The following is a 16,293-nucleotide window of genomic DNA, read 5'->3' on the forward strand; positions in this document are numbered from 1 at the left end:
TTATCGATCAGGCACGTGCCGTACAGTCAATGTGTATTTTTTCCTAGTCCAGCAAAACTCTTCGGTAATCAAAAAGGGACGCGCTCGCTCTTATTTTCTTTCATCCTGATACGAAAATCGTCACTTTGTTAAGCGAACGAAGGATTTTCTGTGCACGCTGTAATCTGCAGTGATTTATTTGGTTTATTTCGATGGCGATTGATCCACGAAGATTGATGAAACTTTTGGCTCTTTCGTGAAGCTTTCCTTCAGGGAAATCGTGGTGAGAAAATATTCGATCATCGCGAGTATTTCGAGGCAGTGATGCACATTAAAATGGTAATACTAGCCAGCATCGCACGGTTAATAATGTTTGAGGGATTTGACACTTACACAAAATAAAAACGTAGCTGACGCAACGGTTGGACTTTCGGGAGAAAAAACGTGTCGGAGATCTCGCTATCGGTGAAACATCGTGTTTAATTTTTAGTGGTCTCATCAAAGCAAATGTAGTTCAACCTGCTCTCGTACGCGATTATTTTTTACAGCTTGGCCAACATTATTTTATAGCCACGAAAAGCATAAAAAGCGTTGCGCGCGTGCGGCATTAAATTTATAGCCGATGCTAAACAGTCGCCGCTGTTACAAAACACTAATTTATCTCAGTGTCGTTACGCATATTGAACGGGTCAGGGAAGATCTTGTGAAAGCTCCCGCAGAGTCGCGTCAGGATGTTTATAGAAAAATGTAAATTTTATGTGGCTTTGGAACTGCCCGTACGCGTCAGGCAAATGGATGTTTTGAGAGTCACAACGCGCGCGCGCGTGTTTGTGGACTTTTTCAAAACGAAGCGCTGTTTGACAGGAATCTTCAAATTAAGGTACTCCCAATTTATCAATGAAAACGTGTGGAAAGTACACCGCGCTGTTTCCTGCCTTTCCACCGGGGACCCAGGGATCGGAGTGTCAAAACGTTTCAACAGTTTTTCTATGAGTCACCCGTTCGTCAATGACTGATAACGGCGGCGCAGTTTTCGGGGCAAAAAGTTCCAAGTGCTTTGAGGACGGTCGACGGCTCGGTGGGGATTTGACAGAAGCGAGTGTCAAGCACCGGCAGCAGCCTCGGCGGTGAACAGTGCTGCCATAAAGAATTCAACAACAAGTGTAAAAGTAACTGTGAGTCGGCCCTGAGACCGGAGATGTCTCGATAATGGTACGGCGCGGTGTTCTGCCCCGGTATAAATGCGTCGTCGAAAGCCACTGTGCCTCGGAGAAAAGTCGAAAATATTAGAGACGGTGGAGCATCGCGAAGGGCCAGGAAAGCCAATAAAGGTTCGTAAACGTGGCAAGGAAACCCTACGACTAAAAAGCAGGACCGGGAATAAGAAATAAGCGGGTGCGAGGTTGGAGCTCGTACGAGGGAGAAGTAACCGGGTAGGGCGTGAGCGAGGTAGTGCCCCCAGGGAACTCTTTCGTTCTATTTATCTCGCTCTTTCTTTCTCTCGCAGTGCGTTTGGCACGCGGCCAGCACAAAGGCCACAAAAGACTGGCAAATGGAGAGCGAATTGCTCATTATCGAATGGAGCGAGAGATGAGGTTGCTCCGTTGGGGAGACTCGATGGTACCTCTCTTCGGCTCCTTTTTCCACTCCTCGTTCTCGTCGAGCTCGCCTTCTCTCTCTTTCTTTCTCTCATTCAATCAGCGTCTTTCACTCGCTTCTGAAACGAATCTGGAAGCACTCAGCCGCGAGGGGAGTACGCAGGCAGGATCAGCGCCAAAGAACCCTCGATCCCCGAGCACCATTTCGCAAATTTTCCCCGAAAAAGATGAAGCCTTTGAGCCAACGGGCAGGAAAGCACGCGAGGCGCAATGGCCCTTCATCGGCTCTTTAGTTATTTCGTACGTTACGTGACGCTCCCTCACTCCCTTAACTGGCACACAGGCGAACAAACGTTTCCATAGAATCCCGGTGTTTCGTCTCATCCTACGATCCAACGCGCCCATTTCAATTTTCGCCACCCTCGTCACCGCGACACCCACCCTTCGCGCCTTATCGCGTTACTTCACATTTCGTACCGAATTCTTCTATCGCAAATTTAACGTTTTTTGCTTCCTCCTCCTTCTCTCTCCTATTTCCACCGAGTGGCATCATCGTCGAGGGGAACCCGAGGTAATCTCGTTGAAATAAATATGAGGCACGTTATTGCTGACGACGTTTTATACAGCGGCGAGTCGCGAGTACGATCGAGGTCGAGAGGCCACGTTTTCGGAATGAAATTCTCGTGCTTTTCGTTCATCTTTTGCAAAATAAGCCATTCATCGCTCCATGTTTATCGTACGATTTGTACAGATTTAACCTTTTTTTTTTTTGCCTTTTTTTATGAAATCTTGAAATATTTATGTGATTCGGGAAAATCTGACGCGAGCCTTTTTCCATTCCGTTACGTGCTCATTCCGAATTAATTTACGCGACAATTTTATTGGTCATTAAATGAAGAGTGGCCATTACCGATCTCTCCGGATTATTCGCAGCTCACAACGCGGTCAAGCCTGCTCCGCTTCGTTTTTACTATTTTCTCCGGGAAATATGGTTGTACAAGGCGGCGCCATCGTGTCGAGACGACAGATCGGCACTCGATCAAACCATTTCACGCTGGAGTTGTCGAGGTCGAAGCTCACATCACCTTCGGTGTACCATTATACCCTTCCCTTGTCCTCTCTGCCACGTCAAATCTTCCACCTCTTCTATAGCATCGTTTAATTAGTTCGCTTACCCTTCACAGAGTCGAATACAACGATATCGAAGAGTCAACAGATCCAAAGTAATCATTTTTAGAATCTTTTTTTGAGACTCGATTGAAGAAAATAATTGTGTTATTATTCCCTCACCCATTTCTCTCCATTTGTATCGTTGGATTCATTTCAAACTGTTGTCGTCGAAGTCAAAGCACCTTTTAGTACTCGCCAAACTCACACGTACCCTGGGAACAGATTCCACAAAATTTTTAATCGATTTAAAAAAAAATCGTTCAAGCAAACACTTGAAATTTACTGACTCCAACAGAGACTCGTCGATTCTATAAAATTTTAATCGATGAGCAAAAATGCCGTTTAGACGATCACCTAATTTACTAATTTTAACAAATATTTAATGATCCCGCAAAAGCGTGCATTTCGAATATCGCAGAAAAATAGAAAACCGTAAATATTGGAATATGCATCAACCCAGAAAATTGAATTAGTTCACGAAACGAAGTGCCTCGATGAGATATCGAAGGCATCTAATTTTTTTATCGTACATGGTCGACTTTATAGTGGAATTTCTACAACCGATATAACATTAGTCTATATCGACGGATCGTATACTCGATATGTGAAATTGATTGCTGCTGTCAAAATATTCAATTGCAATTGGTATTTCGAGTTATGCTGCGGTACCGGGGAGCATGTAGCGGCATAAAAGTTCACGTCCAGTGCAGTGCCGACTGTTACTGACACTTGGTATTATAAAAACGTGTATTCGTACGGTTACCAAGCTATTGCTCGTCAAATGTAGAAATAAAATCGACCAATAGTTTGTCGTTCCTTTTACTGCCGCAGCGAAAAAAAATGAACTTGCATTTTAGCTTTTGAGACTAGTGATTCAATCAGAAATTGATGAAACTAAGAAAACAGAAAAAAAAAACATTTTCGAATAAGTGTCTATTCCGATGAATATTTCGTTTTTTCGCGAACGAATGAACTTCGATTTGTTCGTTAAAACATTCGATTCGCTTCACCAAACGATTCTTATCCGCCGCACATTAATTCTGACTCGAATGTGTTCGAGCTTTCCAGTTCTCGAGTAAAAAAAGAAATGCCAATTTCGGAGGGTTCTTTCGCTCCGGCGATCTCTCGTTGTCGCCTTTTACAATAAAAATATATATCTATATGGAAATGCCCTTTGCACAGAATTGAGAAAAATGTCTGCAGCGTTCGGATAAGATAAGAATACAAAAGGTTCGTGATTGAGGAAAGGATGATCCTTTGGAAGGGCCGACGACGAGTCAGAGATGAATATTCGCCGAACGTACTTTTTCTCTCGTTAGAAGGGCTCTTGTCTCGCTGTGATTTTCAACGGTATTGTATAAAAAAATCCAAAGCAGAAGGAACATCGTTCAGCGCCATTTGGCCTCAGGAATCAGAGTTCTTGACTTTCTCAAATTATTCCTCCTCGACTGTAAAGAAACATTCGTTGCTGTGTCCTTAAACTAATCATCAAGTCCTAGCAATTGCTCAATCGATTTCGCCCGAAGATTTATTATCGATTTCAAGTGTTAATGTATTTAAGTGCACCTTTTGCGTTGTTCGAGTCTTCAGGCTTGACGCGACGAATCGTACGTGCGAGCTCGACTCGTCTCACGGTCATCGAATCACATTGCGTTCGTTCAAGATTGCGTGAGGCCTTATCGTTGCACAAAGTACATCTTCGCGCAGTTATCACAGTAGCACGAATTCTTCTCCCAGAGCAAAGTAACCCGTCGAAGAGAACCGCAACTCTCGCGTCTGATGTTGCAGACGCGTTGATTCCAAGCTTCCCTGTATGCTTGGGGCTTGGAGAGAATGGAAAATCGGTCCACGGTTCAAAGACCCCGTCGAGTAACGAGGTTGGAAAGTTCTACGAACCTGGAATTCTGATGGGAAGGAAGGTTTCCACGAAAAATTCTGTCCACGAGTATTTTGTGCGTGTTTTTGCTCGACGCGTGATTGAATTGACCTCTGGAAAGGTGTTTATAATGAAAAATGCTAGGTGAAAAAAGTGGCGCGTCCACATGGAGGGATTTTGGTGTTGTCGACCGTTGGAGAATGGCAAAGTGTCGAGTGCGATAAAACGGGTAAAGGAAATGCGTCAAATATATGCGCGCGTGGGTGCAATACCGAGGGGACACTCCTATCGGTCTCGTTGCGGGGGTTACGTGGGGGAGAATGGAGTCGCGTGAGCGCATGGGCCACGCTGAAACGCGTGCTGGGCTAAAACATCGTGGACAGAATATCCGAGACACTCGATGCCATCATCAGTCGAGAGCTTTGTTCCCTTGTCGTTGGTCGCGATTCTCTTCCAAGACTCTCTCACCGTCACTCCGGGATCTGCTTGCACTTCTTCCCCCTGCAGTGAAGTCGTCGCGCGCGCGGTCGTGAGAAAAAAACCGAAAAATATCGTCCGCCAAAAGATAAAGACACTTCTTAGCTCGAGAGGGTTGCAACGTTTGCTCCCAACCGGTTAGTGACTCGCGCGTGTTATGTGGCCACCGGCCAACCTCCCTATTATCTTGTTGGCTTTCTGGTGCTTACCGGACACCGCGAGCCCAAATTCTTACCATCCGTATTCACTTTTGGTCGTTTCACCTTGTCTCGAGGCCTTTGGAATATCGGCGTTGCGACGTGAGTAAAAAGTTTTCACTTGCTTCTCCTCATTGAACTTCTCAACAAACGTTTCCTCGTGTCCGGCGGAGCAAACGGATTCGTGGTTCAACGATCAATAAGTATTTCTGGGTAGATCGATACCGGGGAATCCGGAAGCTTATTTAAATCGAGAAACCTCAACGACTTCATGTTCTCATTCAAATTTATGGAGTTTCTTCACGCGAGGAAAGTTTTCCTCCGTCCTTCCATCACTGCTGAAACATCATCTCGAAAAATCCTCACCAAAGAGTTCTTCACGAACGCAAGATTCGCCCCGGAACTGAAATTATGAAATAACATCGAAACGAGTGGTTGGAGGAGAAAAATATTTCCCACGAGAACGTGGTCGAGGAAAAGTTAACAGCTAGAAACTTTAAAATCGACTGATTCGAGGCCGATTCTCCTCTTTTCATTCGGCTGGTTAGAAGATTCAAAGCATTTTATGTCTTGCAGACAAACGGAATAACTTTCGATCGCGCGCCACACAAGAAGAATCGTAAGGATGTATGGCTTCGTCGGCCAAGAATTGATATGATTCTTGACCTCGATTCATATTTCAGTTCGTTACACATTTCGTACTACTCGCGCGGTTGCTCCTATTAATACGAATGAGAAGATACTTGAGCTCGATCGCCGTTTGCTCGATCTCTTACTCGCGCTCAATCTCTTTTCTTATTTTTTTTACGCATATGTCGCGCTTCGTTCGTTTACTATTTGCTCGACTGATTTCAATTCGCCCCCTGAATCTCGCATCTTCGTGCCCGCTGGCTCCGTGCGCGTAGGATCATTGAAATTGGGCATGAAGAAAAATGCGAGAAGGAAAGCGAGAGAGAGAGCGAGAAAATAAGGGGATGAGTAGAAAGGGTAAGGAAGCGCCAGGCCGGCCGGTGGTCCGACGGCCGGCTGGCTGTGCTCGCACGTGTCGTCAACGCTTTACGAGCAACTCTGGCGCGGTGAACGAAGCGTGAACGAGCACGAGACGCAAAACTTGCTCGATGGATACCTATACACGTTATTCCTACATCCACGATCATACACGATCAACTATACATATATTTATCGTATATTAGGCCTGTATACTACATTGTATACAGTATTTGATGTACATAGAAGCGTTACATAAGGTGGCAGCCTGAGAGAGAGCGAGAGAGAGAGAGAAACCGAGACGATCCCGTACGCGGTTCGATAATAGCTGCGCCGGCGGCATCGCGACGCCCGGCAGTCTGCCACCGATCCCATCCCTTGTCCCCTTAACCCACCACCCAGCATCCGCCGGTCTTTCTCTCTTCCTCTCTCCCTCTATTTCCCTCCGCTGGTTTCGTTATCTTGGTAGCTCAGGCGTTCATCTTTCCGTGTACGCGTAATCGTTCGATCAGGCGACGCCAAGTTTCCGCGATGACCGATCCGCGAGTATTCGCGGGGCGTTTTTCCCGTAGGCCGGACCTCGGCTCATGAAACTCGGGGACCATCGAATCTCGGGGGGATCGGATCTTCCTGTTTTTCCGAAGCCTCGGTAGACCGTGTCGAGGAATTCCTTTATTCCAGTATAGCGCAATTTTGGTCGTGGACGAGCCAATGGGAGTTCGTTTCTTCGACTCGAGGGAGGGAGGGTCTCGTTGCCTCTCGCATCCTCTCATACGGACGCGTTTTAAGTCTCTCACTCCGCCGATACACGACCAGTGCCGTGTAGAGTATGCTGGCCTCGTTTGCAGCGACTGAAGTCACGCTGCGATTCTCCTCCTCGAAAAATAATCGTTCTTCCGAAAATTCGGTGGCGATTCGTTCCCCCAAAAATGCTTCCTCCCAGCCATCGAGTGCAGCTGGGTTATCTGGTACTCGATAAAATCTTCACCTACATAATACGAAGCTATGTGCGTGCGTGTATCGAACGTAAATGTCGAGTATGCAGTGTGCATCCCACATTCCCACGCCTCAAGCTCCGAACACCTTCGAGCCTATAGGTACTCTCGACATACATGTACGAGTAGACGTATCGACGATACTGGTAAATAATAATAATCGGTGGTTGCGCCCCTGCAGGAAAGGTAGAGTGACCTCGTACACGGTCAATGCCATGGACTTTCCAGTTTCAAGGAAATAAAGTCTTGGCTCACCCTCTTCTCGTCTCGTACTCCCATACGCGCCACGTGTATCGCCTGCTTTTAAAAGTTTATCGGCCGAGTGACAAACTTTACCTGGTAACGTTCGACTGCGAGCTCACTACCGTTTTCAATTGCGAAAACTTTCCCCGAATATTTTTTCACTTTTGTTTCGCCTTCAAGTTCGCCACTTACCACTATTCAGACGGATTGAAACATCGTGGAAAGAATCAAATGTCGATTTGTTGGAATTCACACAGTCGAAAAAGTCAATCGATACTATTCGGCCGGGTTCGTCATGCCGACGATGTACCATGATCGTCGATCACTTTCGACCCTCCCACTTTGACCAGCGAGCTTTTTACTCCTGTGGAAACTCTGAGTCATTCGAATCGCCTCACAGAATGGATTTTCTCCACTTTCGTTGAAATAAGTCTGCTGCTCATCCCTTTAAATACACTAACACTCCATGGGCCTGAAGATTTTTTACCGTTTCATACAAAGTGCCACGGGGGAAAATTAATGTTGCCATGTTTTCAAGACGATCGTGTATTTCGGGGTATTTTTATAAGATAAATCTTCTCAGGGGTGGTTTTATCACCCCATTTTGTGAATTGGTCTTTCCAGCTTCGTTGAGGCTTTCTAATCTCAATATTTTCTCTCCAACTGGCAAGAGGCATTTCAAAGATAAAAAACAAGTCGAGCAGTTATTGGCGAGAGTATCAAATGAATTTGGGAAATTGATATAAATGGAAAGAGAAAAAGAAATTCAGGGAATGCCTACAGTTCCACGTTAAGGAAGTGCTCTGGTTTAGAGCAGTGACAACTTACTATTATCGAGGATTTTTTTATTCAGTGGATGAATAATCGACCTTCGATTCGTTCAATTTTTAATAAATAAACGAAACCCCTTGTCATTCAACGTTCGAATTGATGGGAAAGCTAAGTTCGTTTAATCCTCGTTGAAATCATTAATTTCTAGGGTTTTTGCTAGTCAACGAACTGAAAAATATGATTGAGCAATGAACAACTCTGTCGCAATCGGTGCAATAATAATCACTCGAAATAAAGTTCCCTGCAACGTTCTCAGTTGCTTGGCAATTCTCGAGAAAGTCAAACTTGTTTAACGAATATCCGAAAACAGTTTTTATTTTTCACGTTTGCCCTCAAATTGGACAAACGACAAAAACATATTCGAGGAAACTGCAAAACTTTTAAACTCGACAAAAATAATCGCATCGATTTCCCGAACTCGATCGATGCCCGCTCCAGCGAGTCGAGGCTTCCGAGTTCAAAAATCTCGTCACTGACAATCAACTGTTTCGATCCATTCGAAATCAGTTCGCTTTTCTCGGGTGCCATTGAAAGCGAACCTTCCCGATATTCCCAGCTAATTATTCGCAGTAATTTGCATCCTAAATCACAGCGAATGGAATCTGATTTAGACGTTGAATGAAATTGGGCGTCTTCGAGGGTTCATTTCGAAGCTTTAGCGAATAAATATTAAACAGGCCTGAAGTTTCCACTCAACTATAATTTTGAATATATTTGTGGAAAATGGCTCGTTTGAATTTGGTGTCGGCGACAGGGTTAATTAACGTGAGAATTAATGGATGTGTTTCAGTGTCGGGTACGTCGAGCGAGAAGCACGAGGCATCGAGGCCAAGAATGGGAGGAACGGGCACGGGTACGACACTCCCCTCACCACCCCCAAACGTACGAGCGGAGAGAGTTCCTGTTGTAGATACAAGGACGTCGAGTACCAGTAGCACGATATCAGGTGCTGATATAACTGGCAGCATAGATCTCTTAGCAGCTCTACAATTGTACAACACTACGAGAACTGGCGTTACACAAGTTCCAGGCCTCGACAGACTCAGACCAGCTTACTACCTCGAAGGTAACATTTTCTCATTGAAATTCATGAAGAAAATAAGCATATCTCGGGGCTACCATTGTGAGCAACCGAATTATTATCATAATTGTACCTCTCCGAGGGAATGAAAATAATAATCAAGGACTTTTAGCTGCTCACGGGCTAAATCCACGAAGAATTAACCCAGTTTATTGACGAGCATCCACTGCGTGTGCAGTCCGTAATTTTGAATCGGTTGTCTCCACCGTTTTTGTCAATCCGAGTATCGAGAAACCCTGCTGTATCGTGGTGCGAGGCTTGCGGTCGTGAACGACAATTTAAGTCGGAGTTGTGATAAAAAATGTTGGGAACTTGGGAAAAAGGCCAGAAAGTGCACTTACGGTGACCACTAATAAAGCAATTCGTAACGTCGTTGATCAATTATTAATTCACGAAAACGCGAAGTTGGCGATTTTCTTGAAAACGATAGAACTGTAAGGAAACTCGGATAAATACATTTTTTTTACTATCTTTCGTTAGTAAAGAATAAAGTGGCTCGCCACTGGAATGAGCTCAATTTTAGTAACTATCCTTCCATAATTGCTGACTCAGGATTCAACGAAACGTAAGCGAAAAATGCTCAAGAAAATCTACCCTCGAAAGCCGGCGTTCAGAAACCTGGAATCTCGGAATCTTCTCAATACTTTATCTCAAGGCGCAACTATTTTCTTGCATTTGAGATAAAAGTCTCTCAATGAATTGAAAAAAAATATATTTTTTGCCTTCTCACAGCCGAAGGCAAAGGCTCGTTTGCTTGGGAGTGGAATTAATTTTTTTTCTTCCAATTATCACGAGTGGGTAGTGTAGAGCTCTGAAAAAGTCGGAACAAGCGACGCACAGCATATATCATCGAATTTTTATAAGACCCTTCTGAACGATGAGTTCCCAGAATATATTCCCAAACGTGGTTATATACGCAGAGGAAGTTTCTGGGCACGGGTCACGATAAAACGATAAGAGATCCCTCCTTTGCGTATGAATAGGTGGCATTTTTTTAGCACGATATTGCATGACCGTCAAAGAAAGTCTGTAGTCGTTGTAATATACGTGGGGTATATGGTACGATAAAATAGTAAAGAATGAGCCACGCGAGACTCGATTCGTGGAATGTCTCGAGCGCGCCCGCGCGCGATCGTTGATTCATGGCACTCGGAAGTCTAGCGCCCTGACTCGAAAATTTAACTGCCAACCCGGCTTATTATTTCGTCCAGATGGGCCAAATTCGTGGTGGAGATCGCCACCGAGCGAATGGAATAGGAAAAAACACGAGCCGCACGCACACACTGGCGCGTATCCACGTACACACTTTTTGCTTCTTTATAATTATGGACCATTTGGGATTTCCCCTCTTTGACCAAATCGTTTTCTCTATTTTAGCATCGCCTCTCTACGAGCCGCCGAAATTGGCCAACGAAAATAGCGTACCCATCGGAGACCTTGGTGTGAGAATATGCTCTCAAATTATTAAGATCGCGCCAAACTCGTTTTCGATTTTTCATTGTATTTATACTTTGTTGCCCATTCGAAAATGTTGACCCTGGGAAAATTAAGGCTCGTCTCCCGAGCGTAGAACGATATATTTTCAGCGAATTCTACTAACAAATTCCCATGGGATTCGACCCAATATTTATAACCGTTTTTTCTTTTTCTTTCATTCCCACTGGCTCGACGCTCCCTGAAAATAACGAGAGGTTTTAAGAGAAACCCTCAGTCGAGCCGGTCGTTTGGCCCAATTTCATGGCAGTGTGCAATCCATCCACGATCGTATTGACAAGGAAATTCGAAGATGCTCAAAAAAAAACAATTGAACTCGTCTAAACATTCCTTTATTCCCAAGTTTTACCCAACACAAACAAACCATAAGTTAACCGAAAAGAATCAAGTTGAAAAAATGATGCTTCATCGTCCATCAACTTCGTGGCAGTAAAATTTGTTTCGTTATTTCCTTCTTGCTAAAGTTGCCTGAAATATTATCTTACTCCACATAATTTTCGAAAGGCAAGAAACGGTGACCGGAGCTGCAACATGCACGTTATATATTCGAGATCATCGAGCCGAGTAAGTGAAAAGGGATGTATGTGGCTGCTCGTGCCATAATATTAACAACAGTGAGCACGTGACACTCCAAGAGAGCCTGGCTGCAAGAACCCAAACGTATAATAGCCAATATATTGTCACTCGCCCTTCTCGTGTTTCGCTTCTCGTTTTCCGTCTCCAATAGCTCAGTGCACAGGTTTCAGTAAGCCCTTTACTCCTTTCGTATCGTCGTTGCATAATTGCTCGTGGAAGCGACTAATTACGGAGTCTCGTTGGGCTTGTAAACAGAGGAGACACACCGGAGGAGAAGAGCTGCACGCTCCGTGCGAGTCTCGGCCTTTCAATGATCCGGCTCGCTTTCCTGTTTGACCGGAAGTTACCCTTTTCGATCCATCCATAGCTGCTCGTTATTTAACGCGGAGGGATTCCAGTTATACGAGAATACAACGGAGAAGAGAGAGAAATGTCGAGTGCACTAACAAAAGCTCTCGAATTACCCTCTTTATGGATTAAGAGAGGAATGGGAATGCACGTGAGTGGAGACGATCAGTCAGGCGAGGAAATGAACACGGTGACATGAACGAGCCATACGGAAATACGAAGCGGTCTTTCTACACCGAAGCCAATTCGTGCCCTCGTGAAAAATACCGACTCACCGAGACAACCGGTTCTTCCTTATTGTCTCTCGCTTTCTCTTCCTTTTCTTACACTCTCTCCCTGCTCTTCTTCTGTTATTGCAGACGGATGCTACGTTAAGGGGCGCGAAAAGGGTAGGCTTAATGAGACGCGATGATCACGTCGCTCCGGTACACTTCACCGGCTCAACTTTCAATGTCACCACTCCATTGTTAGACTGTCTTCTATTCATAGGAGAGCAGGAAATTTATCAGAGTTAGGTTCATGGGACAGGCATCACTTTCGTTAGGCGGGATGAACTTGAGGAAGATCCTCAGGGACGTTTTCTTGCTGTTTGGAACTTGCCAGCATTTACTAGATTTTTTGAAGTTCAACGTTGATTCGACGGGGATGATTGGCGACTGGAAGTGCTCGGGAGTCGCAACATATTTTCATATCCTCGCGAACAACGATCTCGAATTCCCGCACGTGGAAGACAAAAAAGGCATAAGTTGGACGTTGGGGGCCGAAAGCACTGAGGAATTTGCACCGCCTCGGGAAGAATGTTCGTAAAACGATACGTGGAATTTACGGTTTAGAAGTGATTAATGGTCGCTGAAGCGTGATCGGGGCTTCGCCGGCACAGACAATGGGGAAATAACTTTGATCGTTGGATGAATAGAAAATGACCACAATTGAAGCTGTTAATTATGTTTGTTACAGACAAGGAAAGAGATCTTCGATTGAACGAAGCGAGCTTCGAGCGAGCGGCAGCGTTACTCCGGCGGGTTCCGGACTTCACGGTTGCCGCTGCATTGCGCCAGGATAAAGCAAATTCCGGAACGATCGTAGCCTTCTCTCACGGCAACGATAGGTACGAAAATTCCTCAAATTTCATCGGTATTGTGAAAGAGAAAAGAGAAAAGCAGACTTTTTGTGAACATTTTCGATCAAAGATTCATCCCAAACTTTCCATTCGATCAACTTTCCAGCAAAATTATAAAGAAAAATTGAAAAATTCCACTCGTTTCTAAGACTGTCCCAATGATAAGAATCAATTGATTAGTGGCGTTGAAACGAGTGCAAATTATTAACGCTCATGTGAGAATCGGAATAAACGATCGAATCAACGTCGATTGACATGCCAGCGAATATGTTCTCATAACAAACCGGTTTGATCATCAAACTGACATTTTTCACTCCCATCAGATTCTCGGAGTCTCGAATAAACACGTGGAATAAAATACACCGTTAAATTTAACGATTTCGTCAAAAACGTCGTTGCGCAACGCAACGAGGTGTTCGTCCGTTTTGGATCACTTGATGCCCCAATTATATTCTGATTACGGTACGATTCTGGTTCGAGTACGAAGATTGAAACGATTATGAATCGGTACGCCGGAAGAACCGGTTCCAGATTTTCTTTTCCACGCGAAAATATTGCCTGGCTCCGATACAAACTCACTTTTTACCAGGCTATTTTAGTCGTTATCGCGATGTGAAAAAATGATGAGGTTCAGCTGGCATTTTCGTAGCGTACCATGATTTTTTAATGGTCGATTAGAGTTTTGTATCGATCGAATATTGCATGTTACGATATTATTATGAGGATCATGCGATATGCACATATTTGTTGGTATGTTAAACGTATTTATGAATTCATATTGAGCAATTTGTGTCGAGTTATTCCACGTATCTTTCATCATCGATAAAAATACTATTGAGGGAATTATTATTGTTTTTTTTTTCAACTGATCGACGAGCCACGCATTAAGGATGCATGCTAATAAAAGCCGATCGCTTGCACAGAATGACAATTCAATGAAATCATTTGTAGCAACTTCAGCAGCAATCAATGAAGAGAGCAATGTAAATATTTCTCGTATATAAACGAATAAAGGTACTTGGAGCTACAGAGCAGCGGTCGGAAGGATGAACTCCGATTGCACTATGTTTCTCGACGTGACGGTGCCGTACACATGGAAACATTTCCCTTTCGTCTTGCCGATGGCGCGTGGCACAGAGTAGCCCTTAGTATAAGCGGCCCGCAGGTTGAGCTTCTCGTCGACTGTCATCCTCTCTACAGGCGGTTTCTCAGGCCAGGACCACCCGACACTAATTTCACTCTACCAAAGCTCCAACTCTGGGTTGGCCAAAGAAACGCCAAGCATTCTGTATTCAAGGTATTCGCAAACGTATTTAATCGTACCAAAGAAAGTAAAAAGTATTTGTAAAACGATGAGTCGCGTAAAAAAATCGTTGGGTAAATGGATTGCGTGACTGAAAACTCTGCGGGGTCTCAATTATTGATCGTTTTTCATTGGGTAACAATATGATTATTTTATTTTTTAAGAAAAACAGTGAAAAACAAACGAATAACTGGACAAACGAAGTGGGTGATGGGAAAATTGTTTTTCCGGATCTCAATCAAGGTATCCCTTCCACGAACTCGAATATTCTTCAAATAACTGATTTTTAATTAGAGTAAAGTCAAAGTGCGTGTGAATAGATTGGAGAAATTTCAGGTCAGATTATCAAACATTTAAAGAAGAATGAAACATTAAAAAATCGTAAAATTTATACGGGAGCTTATGGGGATTCCGTCATCTCCATTTTTCTATTCAATAATTAATACACTAAAAAATTCTAAATTCCTGATACAAACGGTCTCGCAGATAGAAAAAAATGTGAGGAATTCGCAACGGAGATAAAAATAAAGGGTTAAATTTCGAGGCCCCCATTAGCGCGATAAAAAAATACGTTCATGCGAAAGAAATACCTTAATTGTGATGAATCTGTGATTTTGAGTAAAATAAATGATAACTTGAGTCTCGATGTGTTTGCGACTGGCAGGGTGCTCTGCAGGATGTCAAGCTGATACCAGGTCCCCATGGTTACCTGTCGCAGTGTCCACAGCTAGACTCGTCCTGTCCCACGTGTGGACAATTTTCCATACTTCAAAATACCGTCGAGCTGCTCATGCACGATTTGAACGAGCTTACTCAGAGGGTGAGCCGTGATGGATTTTATCTTCTGATCTATGCGTTGCAATAAAAATGCGTTTAGGCATGAGTAGCTTTTTTTTTTATATGAGAAGATCGTCCAGGCTGTTGAAGTAGATTTTCATTCGAGTCCTTCCTTTCAGCTAGCTGCTGCAGAGGGTAGAATAAGCCGGGTCGAAGAATGTGAGTGCCAAAAATCGTGCAGAGCCAATGGTACTGTTCACGAGGACGGTGCTACGTGGGAAAAAGATTGCGAACAATGCTCGTGCGTACACGGTGTTATCGAGTGTAAGCCAACCCAATGTGCACCCGTCAACTGCAAATATCCAATTATCCCGCAGGGACAATGTTGTCCAGTATGCCTCAGTAAGTCGATGTTTTTCTTTTCCATTTTTTTAAATCTGACACTCGAATTCAAATACCTTTGATAAAAAAAAAAAAATTCGTTACATTCAAGCAAAATATTCTGTTCGATGTGGCAAGTGAATATTTGATTTAAAAATTCTCATGATTCGGTTGAATAAATTGATCGTTTGTCATTTAATAAAAAGTGGTTGGAACCACCAATGCGTCCAACAAAATGAAGCGTATCGTTGTTTTTAGAAAACCCAATCGTCATTATTTCTCCTGGTTTTATCGTTTCATTATAATAGAAAATGAATGAATAATAAAATTATAATTGTCATTATAGAATTCGTTTCTCACTATAGCAAATTCCAAAATTTCCCAAATCTCACAGGTTTCATGTCAAAATTAAATCTCCCAAGAGCATTAAATGAACAATGGCCTGTTTATATTTTTAGAACAATGTCTTTTGCACGGTGTGATTTACGACCACGGTGAAAAAGTGTCGCCAAAACAGTGCAGGGAGTGTAATTGTTTCGACGGTGTTTTCACGTGTCAGAGGTTTGATACAGAAACCATTTGTCCTCCTCTGCCTTGTCCAGCTAGCGAGCAAATAAGTGTTGCCGAAGAATGCTGTAAATTTTGTCCAGGTAAATTATTCCTCTTGTCTCTTTATTATCGAAACGAAATCTCTGACTCGAAGCTGCGATCGAACTGATGCAAATCGAACGGTTGGTATTTCGCTGTTCTAATCGCCTGCTGCTAGTAACAACTCTTTAACAATTTAACAACTGATAGAATTTTTATACATAATCAAAATAATAAGCATTTCGTATTGTTTCTTCAATAAATTTGTAAAT

The 16,293-nt window shown here is 43.6% G+C and overlaps 1 protein-coding gene across 5 annotated transcripts in view; it reads left to right on the top strand.

Moving 5' to 3' along the window:
- Window positions 1-16,293, top strand: part of LOC122418850 (protein kinase C-binding protein NELL1-like) — a 62,922-nt gene that overhangs the window by 27,758 nt on the left and 18,871 nt on the right. For all 5 annotated transcript variants that reach the window (XM_043432936.1, XM_043432934.1, XM_043432930.1 and 2 more), the window contains exons 2-7: window positions 9,144-9,419; window positions 12,810-12,960; window positions 13,987-14,269; window positions 14,940-15,095; window positions 15,232-15,454; window positions 15,892-16,083. In XM_043432936.1, the coding sequence (XP_043288871.1) occupies window positions 9,144-9,419; window positions 12,810-12,960; window positions 13,987-14,269; window positions 14,940-15,095; window positions 15,232-15,454; window positions 15,892-16,083 (1,281 nt within the window). The remainder of the gene's footprint in view (window positions 1-9,143; window positions 9,420-12,809; window positions 12,961-13,986; window positions 14,270-14,939; window positions 15,096-15,231; window positions 15,455-15,891; window positions 16,084-16,293) is intronic.

This window comes from Venturia canescens, chromosome 1, assembly GCF_019457755.1.
Source record: "Venturia canescens isolate UGA chromosome 1, ASM1945775v1, whole genome shotgun sequence".
In the NCBI taxonomy this organism is placed as follows: domain Eukaryota; kingdom Metazoa; phylum Arthropoda; class Insecta; order Hymenoptera; family Ichneumonidae; genus Venturia; species Venturia canescens.